The 17,218-nt window shown below is 49.5% G+C and overlaps 2 protein-coding genes across 6 annotated transcripts in view; one reads left to right on the forward strand and one right to left on the reverse strand.

The window, feature by feature from the left end:
• The window catches only part of USP18 (ubiquitin specific peptidase 18), a 26,959-nt gene extending 20,307 nt beyond the window's left edge, over positions 1-6,652 (forward strand). For 4 of the 5 annotated variants that reach the window (XM_063722668.1, XM_054542885.2, XM_054542886.2 and 1 more), the window contains 4 exons: positions 41-208; positions 2,447-2,578; positions 3,095-3,144; positions 6,027-6,652. In XM_063722668.1, the coding sequence (XP_063578738.1) occupies positions 41-208; positions 2,447-2,578; positions 3,095-3,144; positions 6,027-6,072 (396 nt within the window). In that variant the 3' untranslated portion in view covers positions 6,073-6,652. 5 annotated transcript variants of the gene reach the window in all.
• LOC134761148 (putative POM121-like protein 1-like) lies at positions 6,579-17,218 on the reverse strand. Its single transcript, XM_063722752.1, has 3 exons — positions 12,226-17,218; positions 10,539-10,580; positions 6,579-7,691 (listed from the first exon to the last, which is right to left on the reverse strand). The coding sequence occupies exons 1-2, from the start codon at positions 17,095-17,097 to the stop codon at positions 10,560-10,562; spliced, it is 4,893 nt and encodes a 1,630-aa protein (XP_063578822.1). The 5' UTR covers positions 17,098-17,218; the 3' UTR covers positions 6,579-7,691; positions 10,539-10,559.

The raw sequence follows: 17,218 nt of genomic DNA on the forward strand, positions 1-17,218 counted from the left end.
CCAAGTGGACTTTATCTCCAGAGCGATTTTGTTTTTTCAGGTCTTGAAGCTGACCCATTTTCCCCAGACCCTGACAATCCACCTCATGCGATTCTCCATCAGGAATTCACAGACGAGAAAGATCTGCCACTCCCTGTACTTCCCCCAGAGCTTGGATTTCAGTCAGGTCCTTCCAACGAAGCAAGAGTCTTGTGATGCTGAAGAGCAGGTGGGATGATCCCGACCTCCTTGCCATCCTGCTTCTCCCCAGATGCCACGTCCTTTCCGTTTTCCCTTCCTTCACTCCCAGTCTGCTAGGAGCCACCTGTTCCTCAGAGACTGTCCCCAGCCTCAAAAGACTTTCTTCTTTCTGAATATTGGATTTGTGTTCATATGCCTCACAGCACTGAGGGACAGAATCCAGAATTCAGTAGGCTCCTTTGGAAGTAACGTGGAATACATAGAAATGCATAGGCAAACATGTCATTGTGGGTTCTTAGTACCAACCAAACTTTCTTCTTCAGATGGCGTGTGCCCACTTTGAGAATAATCATAAAGTAGCCAGTTGACTGGACCACATTTAATCAGAGTAAAGTTTAATTTACTTGTCCTGAGATAATAACTCATTGAGAGATTCTGAGAAAAAAAGAGACACAAGGCCAGGTGATGTGGCTCATGCCTGTGATCCCATACCTCGAAAGGCTGAGGCAGGAGGATTGCTTGAGCCCAGGAGTTCGAGACCAGCTTCGGCAACATAATGAGACCCCCGTCTCTCAAAAAAAAAAAAAAAAAAAGAAAAGAAAAAAATTGGCTGGGTGTGGTAGCACAAACCTTTATTCCCAGCTACTTGGGAGGCTGAGTGGGAGGATCACTTGAGCCCAGGAGTTTGAGGCTGCAGTGAGCTATGATCTATCATTGTACTCCAGCCTGGGTGACAGCGCAAGACACTGTCTCTAAAAACAAAACAAGAAAAACTAAAAAAAAAAAAAAAAAAAAAAAAAAGACAAATATCTTTTTTCCATAGATTTGAAATGCTACATAGCAAATTTTGTATTCCCATATGTACAGGTCTATTTTTGGAGTGTCTCTTCTGTTTTATTGGTCTGTTTGGCTATTTATGCCAAATAATAATTAGAAAATTAAGGCCTGATAATACGTTACAATAGCTCCTATTATATGATTTCTTTAGCTACTTAGGCCGTATACATTTCATAGGATTCTCTTTTTCTTTCCTTCTAGTTCTTTTTATTTCTACCTGCAGATTCTGCCCGATGAAGTATATTTAAAATTGTTTTTCACTTAAAAAAGACTTTTTTGGCTGGATGCAGTGGGTCACGCCTGTAATCCCAGCTCTTTGGGAGGCCAAGAGGATTGCTGGAGTCCAGGAGTCGAGCCCAGCTGGACCACAAAGCAAGACTCAACCTTTGCAACAACAACAACAAAGACTTTGTTATGGAACATTACAAATAGATACCAAAGTGTGTAGTGAAGGAAGAGTTAGACAGTGAATCCTCGGCTATAACAGTTACCAAAACTCATGGCAGGTCTTGCTTTTCCTATAACCCACCCTCTTGTTTCACCCAACCCTGTACTGGATTTTTTTGAAGCAAATCATACTATTTCATTTATAAACACTTCATTATGTATCCCTAAAGAATAAAAGCACTCAAAAGATAATCATCTCCATCTTGCAATTCCTTAATAGCATCAAATATCTGGTCAACGTTCAGACTTCCTGACTGTTGTATAATCTATGTGTTTTGTTTGACGCTAGATCCAAACAACGCCTACACTTGCATTTGGTTAAGTTTCTTTCTTAAGTTCCTTTTAGATTTCCGCTCATTTTCTTTTCCTTGCAGTTGATTTGGTTGAATATTTTTTTCAAATGCCAGCACTGGCTGGTTGGTATCATTTAACATGTTCCTGTAACCTTTTTATTTCTTGTAAACTAATATTTAGATACAGATATTGCCCTGCATTTTGTAAAGTTCTGCACAAAGTCTGCAAATGGAAATAGGGATAATTTCAGCCTCCACTGGGGGTGACTCAGCTTTACGTGTGCCGCCCTTGCCCTCTGTCTCCCCTCCCTCTACAAAAGACTTTTTTGGCTGGGTATAGTGGCTCAGGTTAGGGTCATTCCTGAGCTTGTGGAGAAACAGAACTGTGTTCTGATGATCCCCACCCCTCCCAGGGGGAAGTTCCAATCTTGCCTTGGCTTTAGGGGCCTCTCTCGTGACCTCCTGCCTTCCATCTCTTGTGTGCTCTGCCTGTCAAGCTGCTGAGCCTTCGCAGTACAGGATCCACACTCAGGAAAGCCCCTCCTGGAGGGTGCCCACTGGCCGTGGGTCGGGACTGTTTTCTAATATTCTAAAGTCCCAGAGTCGGACCTAGGGTGGGCAGGTATAAGTGTGTGAGGCAGTCGTGTTTGTGGTGGTGGGTGAACTGTCTCGTGCCTGTTTCTTTCCAGCCTGGAGGGCAGTTTGAGCTTTTTGCTGTGATTGCGCACGTGGGAATGGCAGACTCCGGTCATTACTGTGTCTACATCCGGAATGCTGTGGATGGAAAATGGTTCTGCTTCAATGACTCCAATATTTGCTTGGTAAGAAACATCGTCCACAATTGCCTCCTGCCCTGGATTGGCCACCTCTAGCAAATGCTGGGCTCAGGGCTGCATGGGTCTCCGAGATCAAGACACACTGTGGTCCTGCTGTCTGGGTGTGAGGCCTTTGATGAGGGTTCAAGCCTTTTTCGGTCTGAAGTCCCCATGTGGTTTGCACCTCTGTAAGGGTTCAATTCACTTCCCTCCACTTCTAAGTTTTTGGTGCTCTAGGCTCATGCTCTGCAGCTTTCTGCTTTGTGGGAAATGTCTAGAGAGCAAGGAGAGTTAGAAATATGTAAGTTAGGCCTCTGGGATAAGCATGACCAAGTTTAAACACAGGGACAAGGGCGCTAAAAATACTTCATTGCACAAGACATCCTCCTGCTGTTGCTCCAGGCTCTTGGGAGTTGCTAGGGGTGGGCTTGTCTGGAGGATGAGGGGCACACCATAGCATCCTGTCCTCTGTGGGTGCTTGTGTCAGCTGGCTGCTTGACCTCATTTGTTTCTGGCTTCCAGGTGTCCTGGGAAGACATCCAGTGTACCTATGGAAATCCTAACTACCACTGGTAAGAAACGGATTTGGGTAATGGGAGTCTGATGAGCTCACATAGGGTCCTTGGAGCTGCAGGAAATGCCCGTGGATTCCCCTGTTACTAACATGCTGATGGCTGGCTCACTGTCCGCCTCATCTCCAGCACTCACCCCACCACCCCATGCTTGCCTCACACGTCACACTCCAGGAATATTAAAGTACAGGTAGCTGCCAATCAGCCGTGCCCTCCATCTCCCGTTTGCTGTGCACATGCAGTTCCCGGCCGTATTGTCCTCCTCGTTTACCATCTAGGCCAACTCCCCACTCATGTTTTCATACTCATGGCCTTTTCCTATCCTGTGAAGCCTTTGCTGATTCACCCAGATTCGTAGGGGCTTCTTGTATGGTTTTCTTTCTTTTCTTTTTTTTTTTTTTTTGACGGAGTCTCGCTCTGTTGCCGGGCTGGAGTGCAGTGGCACAATCTTCGCTCACTGCAACCTCCGCCTCCCAGGTTCAAGCGATTCTCCTGACTCAGCCTCCTGAGTAGCTGGGACTACAGGTGTGTGCCATCAGGCCCAGCTAATTGTTTTTTGTATTTTTAGTAGAGACAGTGTTTCGCCACATTGGCCAGGATGGTCTCAGTCTCTTGACCTCATGATCTGCCTGCCTCAGCCTCCCAAAGTGCTGGGATTACAGGCATGAGCCACCACACCCGGCCTTCTTATATGCTTTTATTGCATTTGAGCATACCTCTTTTACAGCAAAGATCTTTTTTTTTTTAATTTTATTTTTAGAGATGGAGTCTTGCTTTGTTGTCCAGGCTGGAGCACTGTGGTGTGATCATAGCTCACTGCAGCCTTGAACTCCTGGGCACAGGTGATCCTCCCACCTCAGCCTCCTGAATAGCTGGGACTACAGGCATGCACCACCATCCCTGGCATATTTTAAAAAAATGTTTGTAGAGATGAGGTCTCGCTGTGTTGCCAGGCTTGTCTCAAACTACTAGGCTCAAGCCATCCATCCATTTCAGCCTCCCAAAGTGCTTGGATTATAGGCATGAACACCGCGCCTGGCCATCACACTGTTTTTTTTTTTTTTTTTTGAGATGGATTCTTGCTCTGTCACCCAGGCTGGAGTGCAGTAGTGGGATCCCAGCTCATTGCAAGCTCCGCCTCGTGGGTTCACGCCATTCTCCTGCCTCAGCCTCCCGAGTAGCTGGGACTACAAGCGCCTGCCACCACTCCTGGCTAATTTTTTTATATTTTTAGTAGAGACGGGGTTTCACCGTGTTAACCAGGATGGTCTCGATCTCCTGACCTCGTAATCCGCCCACCTCGGCCTCCCAAAGTGCTGGGATTACAGGTGTGAGCCAATAAATATTTTTATAATCATTAACTACCGAGGAGAAGCTGGAGAGAAAAAAGGTGGATGAAGTTAAAGCAGAGAGACTTTGTAAATTTCTTGGCTGAGCTTTGAGACTGTATATCAGAGATGCTATTTGAGGTGATTTTCAGCTACAGAGATAGGCCTGGTCATTTGACAAATAACGGATTAGGTGAAGCTTGCGTTTGAAATCCTCCTCCTACTTTGCATCTTTCTCTCTCGTTTATTCTGAGCATCCATCTTAGACACCCAATCTTTGTCACTTTGTGGTTGTCATTGATTTCCCTGTTATTGAGATTAGAGATTGGCAGACTTTCTCTGTAAAGGGCTGGAGAGAAAGTACTTCAGACTTTGTGGTCTGTACAGTGTCTGTTATAACCACTTAACTCTGCCCTATAGAGCAAAAGCAGCCGTAGACAGTACATGAGCAGATGAGCATGGCTGGGGTCCAATTACATTTACTTGCAAAAAGAGGCTTGGAGACTGGGTGTGATCTCACACCTTTAATCCCAGCACTTTGGGAGGCCGAGGCAGGAGGATCACTTTAAGCCAGGAGTTCAAGACCAGCCTGGGCAACAAAGCAAGACTCCATCTCTACAAAAAATTAAAAATTATTATAGCTAGGCATGGTGGTACACACCCGTAGTCCTAGCTACTCAGGAAGCTAAAACTGAGGCAGGAGGGTCAGTTGAGCCCAGGAGCACGAGGCTGTGGTGAGCTATTATTGTGCCACTGCGCTCCAGCCTGGTGACAGAGCAAGAACCGGTCTCATCAAAAAATAAACAAAAGGCTGGGCATGGTGGCTCACGCCTGTAATCCCTGCACTTTGGGAGACTGAGGCGGGCAGATCGTGAGGTCAGGAGATTGAGACCATCCTGGCTAACACGGTGAAACCCTGTCTCTACTAAAAATACAAAAAGCTGGGCGTGGTGGTGGGCACCTGTAGTCCTAGCTACTTGGGAGGCTGAGGAGGGAGAATCGTTTGAACCTGGGAGGCAGAGGTTGCAGTGAGCCAAGATTGTGCCACTGCACTCTAGCCTGGGCTACAGGGCAAGACTCCATTTAAAACAAACAAACAAAACATAATGCATATTCTCTCTTATAAATGGGAGCTAAACATGGGGACTCATTGACTTAAAGATGGCAACAACTGGGAACTGCTGGATGGGGAGGGAGAGGAGGGGTGAAAGACTAACTGTTGGGGAGTATGCTCATATCCACATGACAAACCTGCACATGTGCTCAGCTGAATCTAAAAAGTTGAAAGTAGATTTAAAAAACCCCAAGAGGGCTGGATTTGGCTTGTGTGCCCATAGCTTGTTAACCTCCGCTTTAGATATTAACTAATAGAAACGTAGTGCTTATCTTCCCAGGCCACACCTATTTTGTTCCTCTCCGAGGTGATGGATAGATGAAGGCTTAATCCAGCTACCTGGAAGTTTGCTGACGCTTGTCCTGTCATGGATTAATGAAGCATTGTTTTCTGATGAAGATTTCATGCCGCTGTGCTGATGTGTCTTTTCTTCTCTCTAGGCAGGAAACTGCATATCTTCTGGTTTACATGAAGATGGAGTGCTAATGGGTATGCCCAAAACCTTCAGAGATTGACATGCTGTCATTTTCCATTTCCGTTCCTGGATCTACAGAGTCTTCTAAGAGATTTTGCAATGAGGAGAAGCATTGTTTTCAAACTATATAACTGAGCCTTATTTATAATTAGGGATATTATCAAAATATTTAACAATGAGGCCCCTCAGATCCTGATCAGTCAGAATGGATGCTTTCACCAGCGGACCCGGCCATGTGGCTGCTCGGTCCTGGGTGCTCGCTGCTGTGCAAGACATTAGCCCTTTAGTTATGAGCCTGTGCGAACTTCAGGGGTTCCCAGTGGGGAGAGCAGTGGCAGTGGGAGGCATCTGGGGGCCAAAGGTCAGTGGCAGGGGGTATTTCAGTATTTTACAACTGCTGTGACCAGACTTGTATACTGGCTGAATATCAGTGCTGTTTGTAATTTTTCACTTTGAGAACCAACATTAATTCCATATAAATCAAGTGTTTTGTAACTGCTATTCATTTATTCGGCAAATATTTATTGATCATCTCTTCTCCATAAGATACTGTGATAAACACAATCATGAATAAAGTTATTTTCCACAAAAGGACTTTGCCGTTTTAATGGGGGGCAGTAGGGCTTGTGCTACAGGAATTCAAGGGCAAGGGAAGTCACTTCTGTTGTGGGGACCTGGGAGGAGCCTCCAGGCTGGAAAGGGTTAAGGTGGAGGTCTCCGATAGGGGCAGCGTATGCAGTGGACTGGCCGCAAAAGGCCGTGCTCAGCATTCAGACAGCATCACACACTCAGCTTTTCTCTACCAGGGAGGCGGGTGGGGAAGGATAGCGATGGGAAGTCAGGTGGAGCTCAGAATGTGGAGGGGATCCAGTGAGGCTTGGAAGTTTGCACCTGATCTGGTGGGTGGTGAGGAGCACTCAGCTGTGTTCTGCTTACACTGATCTGCTGCTGGGGTTAGAGACAAACGTGGTGGGAATGGAAAGTCACGCACAGTCACTAGCGCCTCTGGGGGGAGAATGGATGTGGCTGGTAAGAGAACAGGGGTCCAGGGAGAGTCTGGCACCAACATGGGAGGGGAGCCGGTGGGTGTGAGCACCCCCGCTTTACAGATGAAGTGATGGAGACATTCAGATGTTCAACCCCTTGTTCAAGATTCCATACTTGATAAATGGCAGATCAAACTCCCAACATAAAATGTGGGTCATTTCTTTATTATTTTATTTATATTGGCTAACAATGATCAGCCACGCAAGAATAAATGATTATCGTAAAATCTGCAAACAATGTAGATATGCAGAGAATCCCTTCCTTGGAGCTTGACCTTGTCAGACAGGTGTAGATGAGCATCCAGGGGCAGCCGTAAAAACTGCCAGAGACTGGGCTGCTTATAACAGAAACACATGGTCTCCCAGAAGCCCACATTCGAGGTATTCGAAGGCCTGGCTCCTGGAGGCTCTGGAGAAGAGCCCGTTCCCTGTCTCTCAGCTTCTGCCGGTTGCCAGCAATTGTTGCCGTTCATTCATTCCGGCCACTGCCTCCATCTGCATACAGCAAAACAGCATATCCTGATGTGCTCAAGCTTATAGCCAATATTTTAAAATATCCAGAACACACAGGACCGTGGAAGTGGCTGTTGGAGAAATTTTCATGAAGGAAGAAAGATTACAACTAAGTTTTAAAATGCTAGTTTTGTTTGTTTGTTTTGTCTTGGAGAGGAGGTAAAAGTGGGAGTAAAAATAGGGAGTTTGGTGTAAGGTGGGAAAAGCAAAGGAACCCCGCATGGATGGGCTGAAGGGTGTGATGGGAGAACAGTGAGAAGTACGTTTGGGGAAGCAATTGGAAATAGCAGCTAAGCTTAGTCACAATCTATCAAAAGGAACTTGTTGAAGAATTAATGTGTGACTAGGAACAGGGAGGTTATGGGCTTGTCAGCTCGACAGTGGGCACTCAGTTCCACGAATGAATGATGCCCGTGTGGACAGACAGAATGAAGGACAGGCAGATGAATGCGTGGGCTTTACGTGAAACAGGTCCACTTGGTTGCTGACAAGATACTGTTTTAAAGTTCCATTTTGCCATACTTCGAATAGCTTGTCATTAGCTAAATTTAGCCACATAAAAAATCACTAAGGCAGACTTCCAGAGTTCCCACATGAAAATCAAATGTAAACCAGCAGTGACCTGCTTCAACACCATCATCGGAAGTCAGAAGTTGAACTCTTTTTTGATGTTTAAAGCCTGCATAATATTCGCTGTATTATTATTCAGCGTATTACTATTTCCTTCGTGATGGAAATTTGGTTTATCCCAGTTTTCTATTCTATCAAAACACCGCTACATAGCAAATCCCCATACACATATTTCTCCTAATTGTGGAAATATTTTACATGAAAGAGTCTAGACATAAAAGACTCTAGATGAAATTCCCAGGTTATTGGAATTTTAAAGTAGATAGGTACTTCCAAATTGCCCTCTTACAAATTATATGAATTCGTAAGCTTCCAACTGTTATGGAGTTGCCCATTTTGAGAAATCTGTGCTAAAAGGACCCAAACAATGCTGATGACAATGATCAGGATAATAAGTACGCTGGGAAGACAACAAAATGATTTAGATCTTAGACAAGTCATTCTAAGTGTCTCCACTGTTTCAGTTCTTGCGTTCATTCTTGTGCTTTTTCGTTTTACCAATAAAATAGCTGCTTGACGTCACATGAATCCACGCTATGCTTAATGAGTATTGGTTAGTAAAATGCCTATGACTAGTAATCTTCATCTATGCAATTAAATATTAATTCACAAAACACTTCAAATGTAAACAATAATTAGTAAATGAAAAGTACATAATACCTCAATTAGAAAAAAATCACTCCATTAAAAAGACATTATTTGTGTGATAAAAGAGATTGCCATTTTTGTATTTTTCTACAAGGTTAAAGAAAACTAAGTCAACTCATACAAGTGAATTTTAAAAGACTTTAGGGCGGGCGTGGTGGCTCACACCTGTAATCCCAGCACTTTCGGAGGCCGAGGAGGGCAGATCACCTGAGGTCAGGAGTTCGAAACCAGCCTGACCAACATGGTGAAATCTCATTTCTACCAAAAATACAGAAAAATTAGCCCAGTGTGGTGGCACGTGCCTATAATCTCAGCTACTTGGGAGGCTGAGACAGAATAGTTTGAACCTGGGAGGCAGAGGTGGCAGTGAACCAAGATTGCGCCGTTGCACTCCAGCTTGGGCAACAAGAGTGAAACTCCATCTCAAAAATAAATAAATAAATAAATAAATAAAAGCCTTTAACCCAGAATGCTGAGTAAATTGGCCAAAAATGCTAACCTATGCATTTCAATACTATAAGAGTCACACAGGTGGAAATAACCAGATGAAATATCCTTCCCAACCCACACGAGCCAGTGTTTTTTCTGTGAATAACAAAAACAGCAGAATTTACTCGCCTCTCCATAAGAGGTTACCACTTCTGTGTGTTCCCCTGAAACAGGTGGTGGCTGGGTGAGAAGGAGGACAGCACTAGGGCAGGAGATGGGGGCTCCAGTATCGTGGGCAAGCTTCCTAAACCTCTGCAACTTTCAGCCCCTAAATGGGATGAGCCATCAGAATTTTTAGCACAATGCCCAGAACAAAGTAAGGATTTGACAAATGACGCCTCTCTCCACATTGTTCTGTCATCAGCCACCGCATCCTGTACCTCCAAGCCCACTGGGCTCCGGCTGTTTCCATCACATGGAGAATGACTCAGAGCCTGGCCTCCAGCCACCCTCCTGGCCTTTCTGCTTCTCACTCTGCCACTGGCTCCTCATGGACCAGCCTGGGTGTCCTCAGACATACCACACACTTCACTGTGGGAGTCACGCAGCCCTCACTGCTCCTTCCTCAGGGAGCCACGGGGCTTTCCTCCTCAGGAGGACTCTGCAAGCAGCTGGATGAAGGGCCCTCTCATCCCTCACCCTTCCTCAATTTTTGTCGCAGTTCTCCTTCCATCCGCTCAGTGCAGCACACACTGATTCGATCTTCCATCTTCCCCAAAAGACAGGAACAGCATGAGCAGTAGAGAGTAGATTCCAATGATAGAAAAAATAGTCAGTGATTTATCATTTCCATTGATCATCAATGAAGAAAATGTATCCTGAAGGTCATGTACCTCCTATGGGACTGCTGCATCCTCAGCCTCCTGAATTTCAGCCTAGCACCTTCCTCCCCAGCACAGCAACAGGTCAGCCCTTACCAGCATCCCTCTCTTATTGCCTTTGTGCAGAGCCAGGACCAGGGACAGGGGAGCCCTTGGGATTGTCCCTCCCCAACAATCTGTGAAACAATCCTTTATGTCGCCAACAAAGTACAGCCTTATAAATTGGTGGTCAGTCCCTCCCAACACCTCTACCACTGTAAAGCTGGCAGCGCCTCTCCAAGGTTGGCCTTCCCAGGCACTGCAACTCTAGGTGACGGAGTGTGTCCTTACCTTGAGGCCTGGATGCCCAGTCTATCCTGTCCAATGAGCGAGCTGTGGAGAAGGGGAAATTCCAGGTTAAGGGGAGACTAGCGGGGTTCCTGCTTTTATGTTGCCCTGTTGGGAAGGCTGTTAAAGAAACACAAAGTGCTAAGCAGTGAAGATAGAACATGTTTTCATTATTTAAACCAATACATTCCACAGATGGAATAATAAGAAATGCTACAACCAACCTAACCGAATCCATCAGCATATCAAAAAGAGAATCCACCATGATCAAGTGGGTTTCATACCAGGGATGCAGGGATGGTTTAACATATGCAAGTCAATAAATGTGATACATCACATAAATAAAACTAGAAACAAAAATCACATGATAATCTGAATAGATGCAGAAAAAGCATTTGACAAAATCCAGCATTCTTTATGATTAAAACCATTCATCCAAATCAGCATAGAACGGACATATCTTAAGGTAATAAAAGCTATCTATGACAAACCCACAGCCAACATTTTCCTGAAAGGGGGAAAGTTGAAAGCATTCCCCCTGAGGACGCGAACAAGACAAAGATGCCCATGGTCACCACTTCTACTCAACATAGTGCTGTTCACTACAGCATTGGTTATAAGAGCAAGACTGGAAACAGAAGAAATGTGTACCCATAATGGGGTGCTTAAGTAATTTTGGGAATAGTCATAGGGTGCAGTACTTTATAGCTCTGAAACAATACAATGGATTTACATTTGAAATGTGGAATGATAACTAAGGTGCATTGCCCAGTGATATATGCAGAGGTGCAGAGGACTTTGTGTAAACACGATCACACATCAGCATGCATTCCAGGTGCATGTTTCTATTTGCACATAGATTGCAGGGATGATATGCAAACAAAAATGTTGACTTGGTGTTTGGAAGTTCAGAGTGGAAGGGAAACTTCCTTGCTAACCTTTTATGATATTTAGAGTTTCTAAATGTGAATATGTAATACATTTAGAAATCTTAGTTAATAAGAAAAGCGCGGGGACAAAGACAGGCACGCACTGAAATGGTTTCCTGGAAGACAGGGCCCAGTTGCATCTCTCAAATGGGACCAGATTGGAAGGGAAACCAGCTGCTTTGAGCAAATGAGGCCATTTCTGAATGAGCTCCCAGACTAGATGGTGCCGAGGGCCCTGGACCTGGCAGCTGGGCTGGACATCGCACGGCCCTGTATTCCAGGAAACGGCATCTCAGTGCTTGTCTGGCCATTTCTCCAAAAGAACCATCCACAGGCCATTTTTCCATTCCCCTGCTATGCACAGACGGGCCCGGGCCTGACCAGAAACTCTTCCTTAGGGTTTTCAGTCACTGCCAAAACTTGAGCGCAGCAGTGAGGATGTGATGTTAAAATGTGACTCTGGGCCAGGCAGTGGCTCGTGCTCATCAACCCAGTGCTTTTGGGAGGCTGAGTTGGGAGGATCAGTTGAGATCAACAGTTCAAGGCCAACCTGAGGAACATAGATCTCTACAAAAAAATAAAAACTAGCCAACTCTGGTGACATGCACTGGTAGTCTCAGCTACTCAGAAGGCTGAAGTGGCTTCAGCCCAGGAGTTCAAAGCTGCAGCTATGACCGTGCCACTGTATTCCAACACGAAATACAGAGTGAGACCATGTCTTGAAAAAAGGAACAAATAAACTAGGTATAGAAGAAACATACCTGAAAATGGCAGGGCTGTGTGCAGTCCGAGATGGCCTTGGCCTCAGCTCGCAGTTCACTGTTGATGCGCTGGAATGCCGCCTCCTTCTCCAGGTCCAGGTCTTCAGCAGTGACCCGGAACCCCAGCTCTAAGGGAGGTGGCAGCATCAAAGGCTCCCCTCGCCTGCGTGGCAGCAGGGGAAACTTGCGTCTACGGGGCCTAGAGGCCTGGGATCTGGGGGAGCCATTCCTGGGGGCGAGTGTCTGCCCTGGTGCTATATCTGCCGCCTTTTCACACCGGGTGTGACCCGAAGAGACAGCCTGAGGTCCGTCCTCACTCACTGTCTTTGAGGAACTGAGGGTTAGCTGGCAGTGGGATGAAGCTGGCCCCCTCTTCTGCTTTAGCCCCGGGAGACCTCCCGTAGAGCTGTAGGAACTCGAGATGGCATTTCGTGTGGTGCACGAGCTCGTCCAGGAGGTCTGGGATCTCTTGTTATATCTGACTTCTGACCTCTGGGCACCTGCTTCAGCTGCGGCTGAGGCCCAGAAATGTGAAGGGCCTCCATCCACTCCATTCAGTAGTGACCCCGACGTGGGGTTCAATGTGGAGGGGGGAGGGGCTGCTGTGGCAGCTGCAGGAGCAGAAGTGCCAGGCCTTGTTCTTCTGATGCCCGCATCCATGCTTGCAGCTGGGAAGGGGGCAGGAATCAGCGAGGTGACCTGGGCTGAGTCCCGGGAGTGGGAAGAGGTGGCAGGACAGGTATCTGAGGAGGAGAAAAGGGGGCCTGGTGGTCTGTGCTTCTTCCCAGACACAGGAGCTGTAGAGAGGACCTCTGCAGCAGAAGCTAGGGGGGCCACTGGGCCCAGGCAGTCTTGGGACTTGTGTCTCTCCTGCTGTGCATCCATACTGGGTGCTTTAGAGATGGCAGGCAGACCAGAAGCCCCTGTTGCAAGTGAGGACAAAGTGTGGGAAGGCCGTGAGGGTCTACAGTCCAAGATGGCCCTGGTCTCAGCCCGCAGTTCACTGTTGATGCGCTGGAATGCCGCCTCCTTCTCCAGGTCCAGGTCTTCGGCAGTGACCCGGAACCCCAGCTCTAAGGGAGGTGGCAGCATCAGAGGATCCCCTTGCCTGCGTGACGGCAGGGGAAGCTTGCGTTTACGGGGCCTAGAGGCCTGGGATCTGGGGGAGCCATTCCTGAGGGCCAGTGTCTGCCCTGGTGCTATATCTGCCGTCTTTTCACACTGGGTGTGACCCGAAGAGACAGCCTGAGGTCCGTCCTCACTCACTGTCTTTGAGGAACTGCAGGTCAGCTGGCAGTGGGATGAGGCTGGCCCCCACCTCCGCTTTAGCCCAGGGAGGCCTCCCGTAGAGCTGTAGGAGCTCGAGGTGGCAATTTGTTTGGGGCACGAGCTCGTCCAGGAGGTCTGGGATCTCTTGTTATATCTGACTTCTGACCTCTGGGCACCTGCTTCAGCTGTGACTGTGGCCCAGAAATGTGAAGGGCCTCCATCCACTCCATTCAGTAGTGACCCCGATGTGGGGTTCAATGTGGAGGGGGGAGGGGCTTCTGCGGCAGCTGCAGGAGCAGAAGTGCCAGGCGTTGTTCTTCTGATGTCCGCATCCATGCTTGCAGCTGGGAAGGGGGCAGGAATCAGCGAGGTGACCTGGGCTGAGTCCCGGGAGTGGGAAGAGGTGGCAGGAAGGGGATCTGAGGAGGAGAACAGGGGGCCTGGTGGTCTGTGCTTCTTCCCAGACACAGGAGCTGTAGAGGGGACCTCTGCAGCAGAAGCTAGGGGGGCCACTGGGCCCAGGCAGTCTTGGGACTTGTGTCTCTCCTGCTGTGCATCCATACTGGGTGCTTTAGAGATGGTAGGCACACCAGAAGTCCCTGTTGCAAGTGAGGACAAAGCGTGGGAAGGCCGTGAGGGTCTACAGTCCGAGATGGCTTTGGCCTCAGCCCGCAGTTCACTGTTGATGCGCTGGAATGCCGCCTCCTTCTCCAGGTCCAGGTCTTCAGCAGTGACCTGGAACCCCAGCACTAAGGGAGGTGGCAGCATCAGAGGATCCCCTTGCCTGCGTGACGGCAGGGGAAGCTTGCGTTTACGGGGCCTAGAGGCCTGGGATCTGGGGGAGCCATTCCTGAGGGCCAGTGTCTGCCCTGGTGCTATATCTGCCGTCTTTTCACACTGGGTGTGACCCGAAGAGACAGCCTGAGGTCCGTCCTCACTCACTGTCTTTGAGGAACTGCAGGTCAGCTGGCAGTGGGATGAGGCTGGCCCCCACCTCCGCTTTAGCCCAGGGAGGCCTCCCGTAGAGCTGTAGGAGCTCGAGGTGGCAATTTGTTTGGGGCACGAGCTCGTCCAGGAGGTCTGGGATCTCTTGTTATATCTGACTTCTGACCTCTGGGCACCTGCTTCAGCTGTGACTGTGGCCCAGAAATGTGAAGGGCCTCCATCCACTCCATTCAGTAGTGACCCCGACGTGGGGTTCAATGTGGAGGGGGGAGGGGCTTCTGCGGCAGCTGCAGGAGCAGAAGTGCCAGGCGTTGTTCTTCTGATGTCCGCATCCATGCTTGCAGCTGGGAAGGGGGCAGGAATCAGCGAGGTGACCTGGGCTGAGTCCCGGGAGTGGGAAGAGGTGGCAGGAAGGGGATCTGAGGAGGAGAACAGGGGGCCTGGTGGTCTGTGCTTCTTCCCAGACACAGGAGCTGTAGAGGGGACCTCTGCAGCAGAAGCTAGGGGGGCCACTGGGCCCAGGCAGTCTTGGGACTTGTGTCTCTCCTGCTGTGCATCCATACTGGGTGCTTTAGAGATGGTAGGCACACCAGAAGTCCCTGTTGCAAGTGAGGACAAAGCGTGGGAAGGCCGTGAGGGTCTACAGTCCGAGATGGCTTTGGCCTCAGCCCGCAGTTCACTGTTGATGCGCTGGAATGCCGCCTCCTTCTCCAGGTCCAGGTCTTCAGCAGTGACCTGGAACCCCAGCACTAAGGGAGGTGGCAGCATCAGAGGATCCCCTTGCCTGCGTGACGGCAGGGGAAGCTTGCGTTTACGGGGCCTAGAGGCCTGGGATCTGGGGGAGCCATTCCTGAGGGCCAGTGTCTGCCCTGGTGCTATATCTGCCGTCTTTTCACACTGGGTGTGACCCGAAGAGACAGCCTGAGGTCCGTCCTCACTCACTGTCTTTGAGGAACTGCAGGTCAGCTGGCAGTGGGATGAGGCTGGCCCCCACCTCCGCTTTAGCCCAGGGAGGCCTCCCGTAGAGCTGTAGGAGCTCGAGGTGGCAATTTGTTTGGGGCACGAGCTCATCCAGGAGGTCTGGGATCTCTTGTTATATCTGACTTCTGACCTCTGGGCACCTGCTTCAGCTGTGACTGTGGCCCAGAAATGTGAAGGGCCTCCATCCACTCCATTCAGTAGTGACCCCGACGTGGGGTTCAATGTGGAGGGGGGAGGGGCTTCTGCGGCAGCTGCAGGAGCAGAAGTGCCAGGCGTTGTTCTTCTGATGTCCGCATCCATGCTTGCAGCTGGGAAGGGGGCAGGAATCAGCGAGGTGACCTGGGCTGAGTCCCGGGAGTGGGAAGAGGTGGCAGGAAGGGGATCTGAGGAGGAGAACAGGGGGCCTGGTGGTCTGTGCTTCTTCCCAGACACAGGAGCTGTAGAGGGGACCTCTGCAGCAGAAGCTAGGGGGGCCACTGGGCCCAGGCAGTCTTGGGACTTGTGTCTCTCCTGCTGTGCATCCATACTGGGTGCTTTAGAGATGGTAGGCACACCAGAAGTCCCTGTTGCAAGTGAGGACAAAGCGTGGGAAGGCCGTGAGGGTCTACAGTCCGAGATGGCTTTGGCCTCAGCCCGCAGTTCACTGTTGATGCGCTGGAATGCCGCCTCCTTCTCCAGGTCCAGGTCTTCAGCAGTGACCTGGAACCCCAGCACTAAGGGAGGTGGCAGCATCAGAGGATCCCCTTGCCTGCGTGACGGCAGGGGAAGCTTGCGTTTACGGGGCCTAGAGGCCTGGGATCTGGGGGAGCCATTCCTGAGGGCCAGTGTCTGCCCTGGTGCTATATCTGCCGTCTTTTCACACTGGGTGTGACCCGAAGAGACAGCCTGAGGTCCGTCCTCACTCACTGTCTTTGAGGAACTGCAGGTCAGCTGGCAGTGGGATGAGGCTGGCCCCCACCTCCGCTTTAGCCCAGGGAGGCCTCCCGTAGAGCTGTAGGAGCTCGAGGTGGCAATTTGTTTGGGGCACGAGCTCGTCCAGGAGGTCTGGGATCTCTTGTTATATCTGACTTCTGACCTCTGGGCACCTGCTTCAGCTGTGACTGTGGCCCAGAAATGTGAAGGGCCTCCATCCACTCCATTCAGTAGTGACCCCGATGTGGGGTTCAATGTGGAGGGGGGAGGGGCTTCTGCGGCAGCTGCAGGAGCAGAAGTGCCAGGCGTTGTTCTTCTGATGTCCGCATCCATGCTTGCAGCTGGGAAGGGGGCAGGAATCAGCGAGGTGACCTGGGCTGAGTCCCGGGAGTGGGAAGAGGTGGCAGGAAGGGGATCTGAGGAGGAGAACAGGGGGCCTGGTGGTCTGTGCTTCTTCCCAGACACAGGAGCTGTAGAGGGGACCTCTGCAGCAGAAGCTAGGGGGGCCACTGGGCCCAGGCAGTCTTGGGACTTGTGTCTCTCCTGCTGTGCATCCATACTGGGTGCTTTAGAGATGGTAGGCACACCAGAAGTCCCTGTTGCAAGTGAGGACAAAGCGTGGGAAGGCCGTGAGGGTCTACAGTCCGAGATGGCTTTGGCCTCAGCCCGCAGTTCACTGTTGATGCGCTGGAATGCCGCCTCCTTCTCCAGGTCCAGGTCTTCAGCAGTGACCTGGAACCCCAGCACTAAGGGAGGTGGCAGCATCAGAGGATCCCCTTGCCTGCGTGACGGCAGGGGAAGCTTGCGTTTACGGGGCCTAGAGGCCTGGGATCTGGGGGAGCCATTCCTGAGGGCCAGTGTCTGCCCTGGTGCTATATCTGCCGTC

The sequence above is a fragment of the Pongo abelii genome, chromosome 23 (assembly GCF_028885655.2).
Source record: "Pongo abelii isolate AG06213 chromosome 23, NHGRI_mPonAbe1-v2.0_pri, whole genome shotgun sequence".
In the NCBI taxonomy this organism is placed as follows: Eukaryota; Metazoa; Chordata; class Mammalia; order Primates; family Hominidae; genus Pongo; species Pongo abelii.

What these genes read in the sequence shown, in the direction of transcription:
- LOC134761148 (XM_063722752.1), bottom strand. Translation starts at nt 17,097, where the DNA reads ATGCTGCCACCTCCCTTAGTGCTGGGGTTCCAGGTCACTGCTGAAGAC. An exon ending in CACAGCCCTGCCATTTTCAG is followed by an intron (nt 10,581 to 12,225) that starts GTATGTTTCTTC and finishes CCTTCTCCACAG; the next exon opens with CTCGCTCATTGGACAGGATA.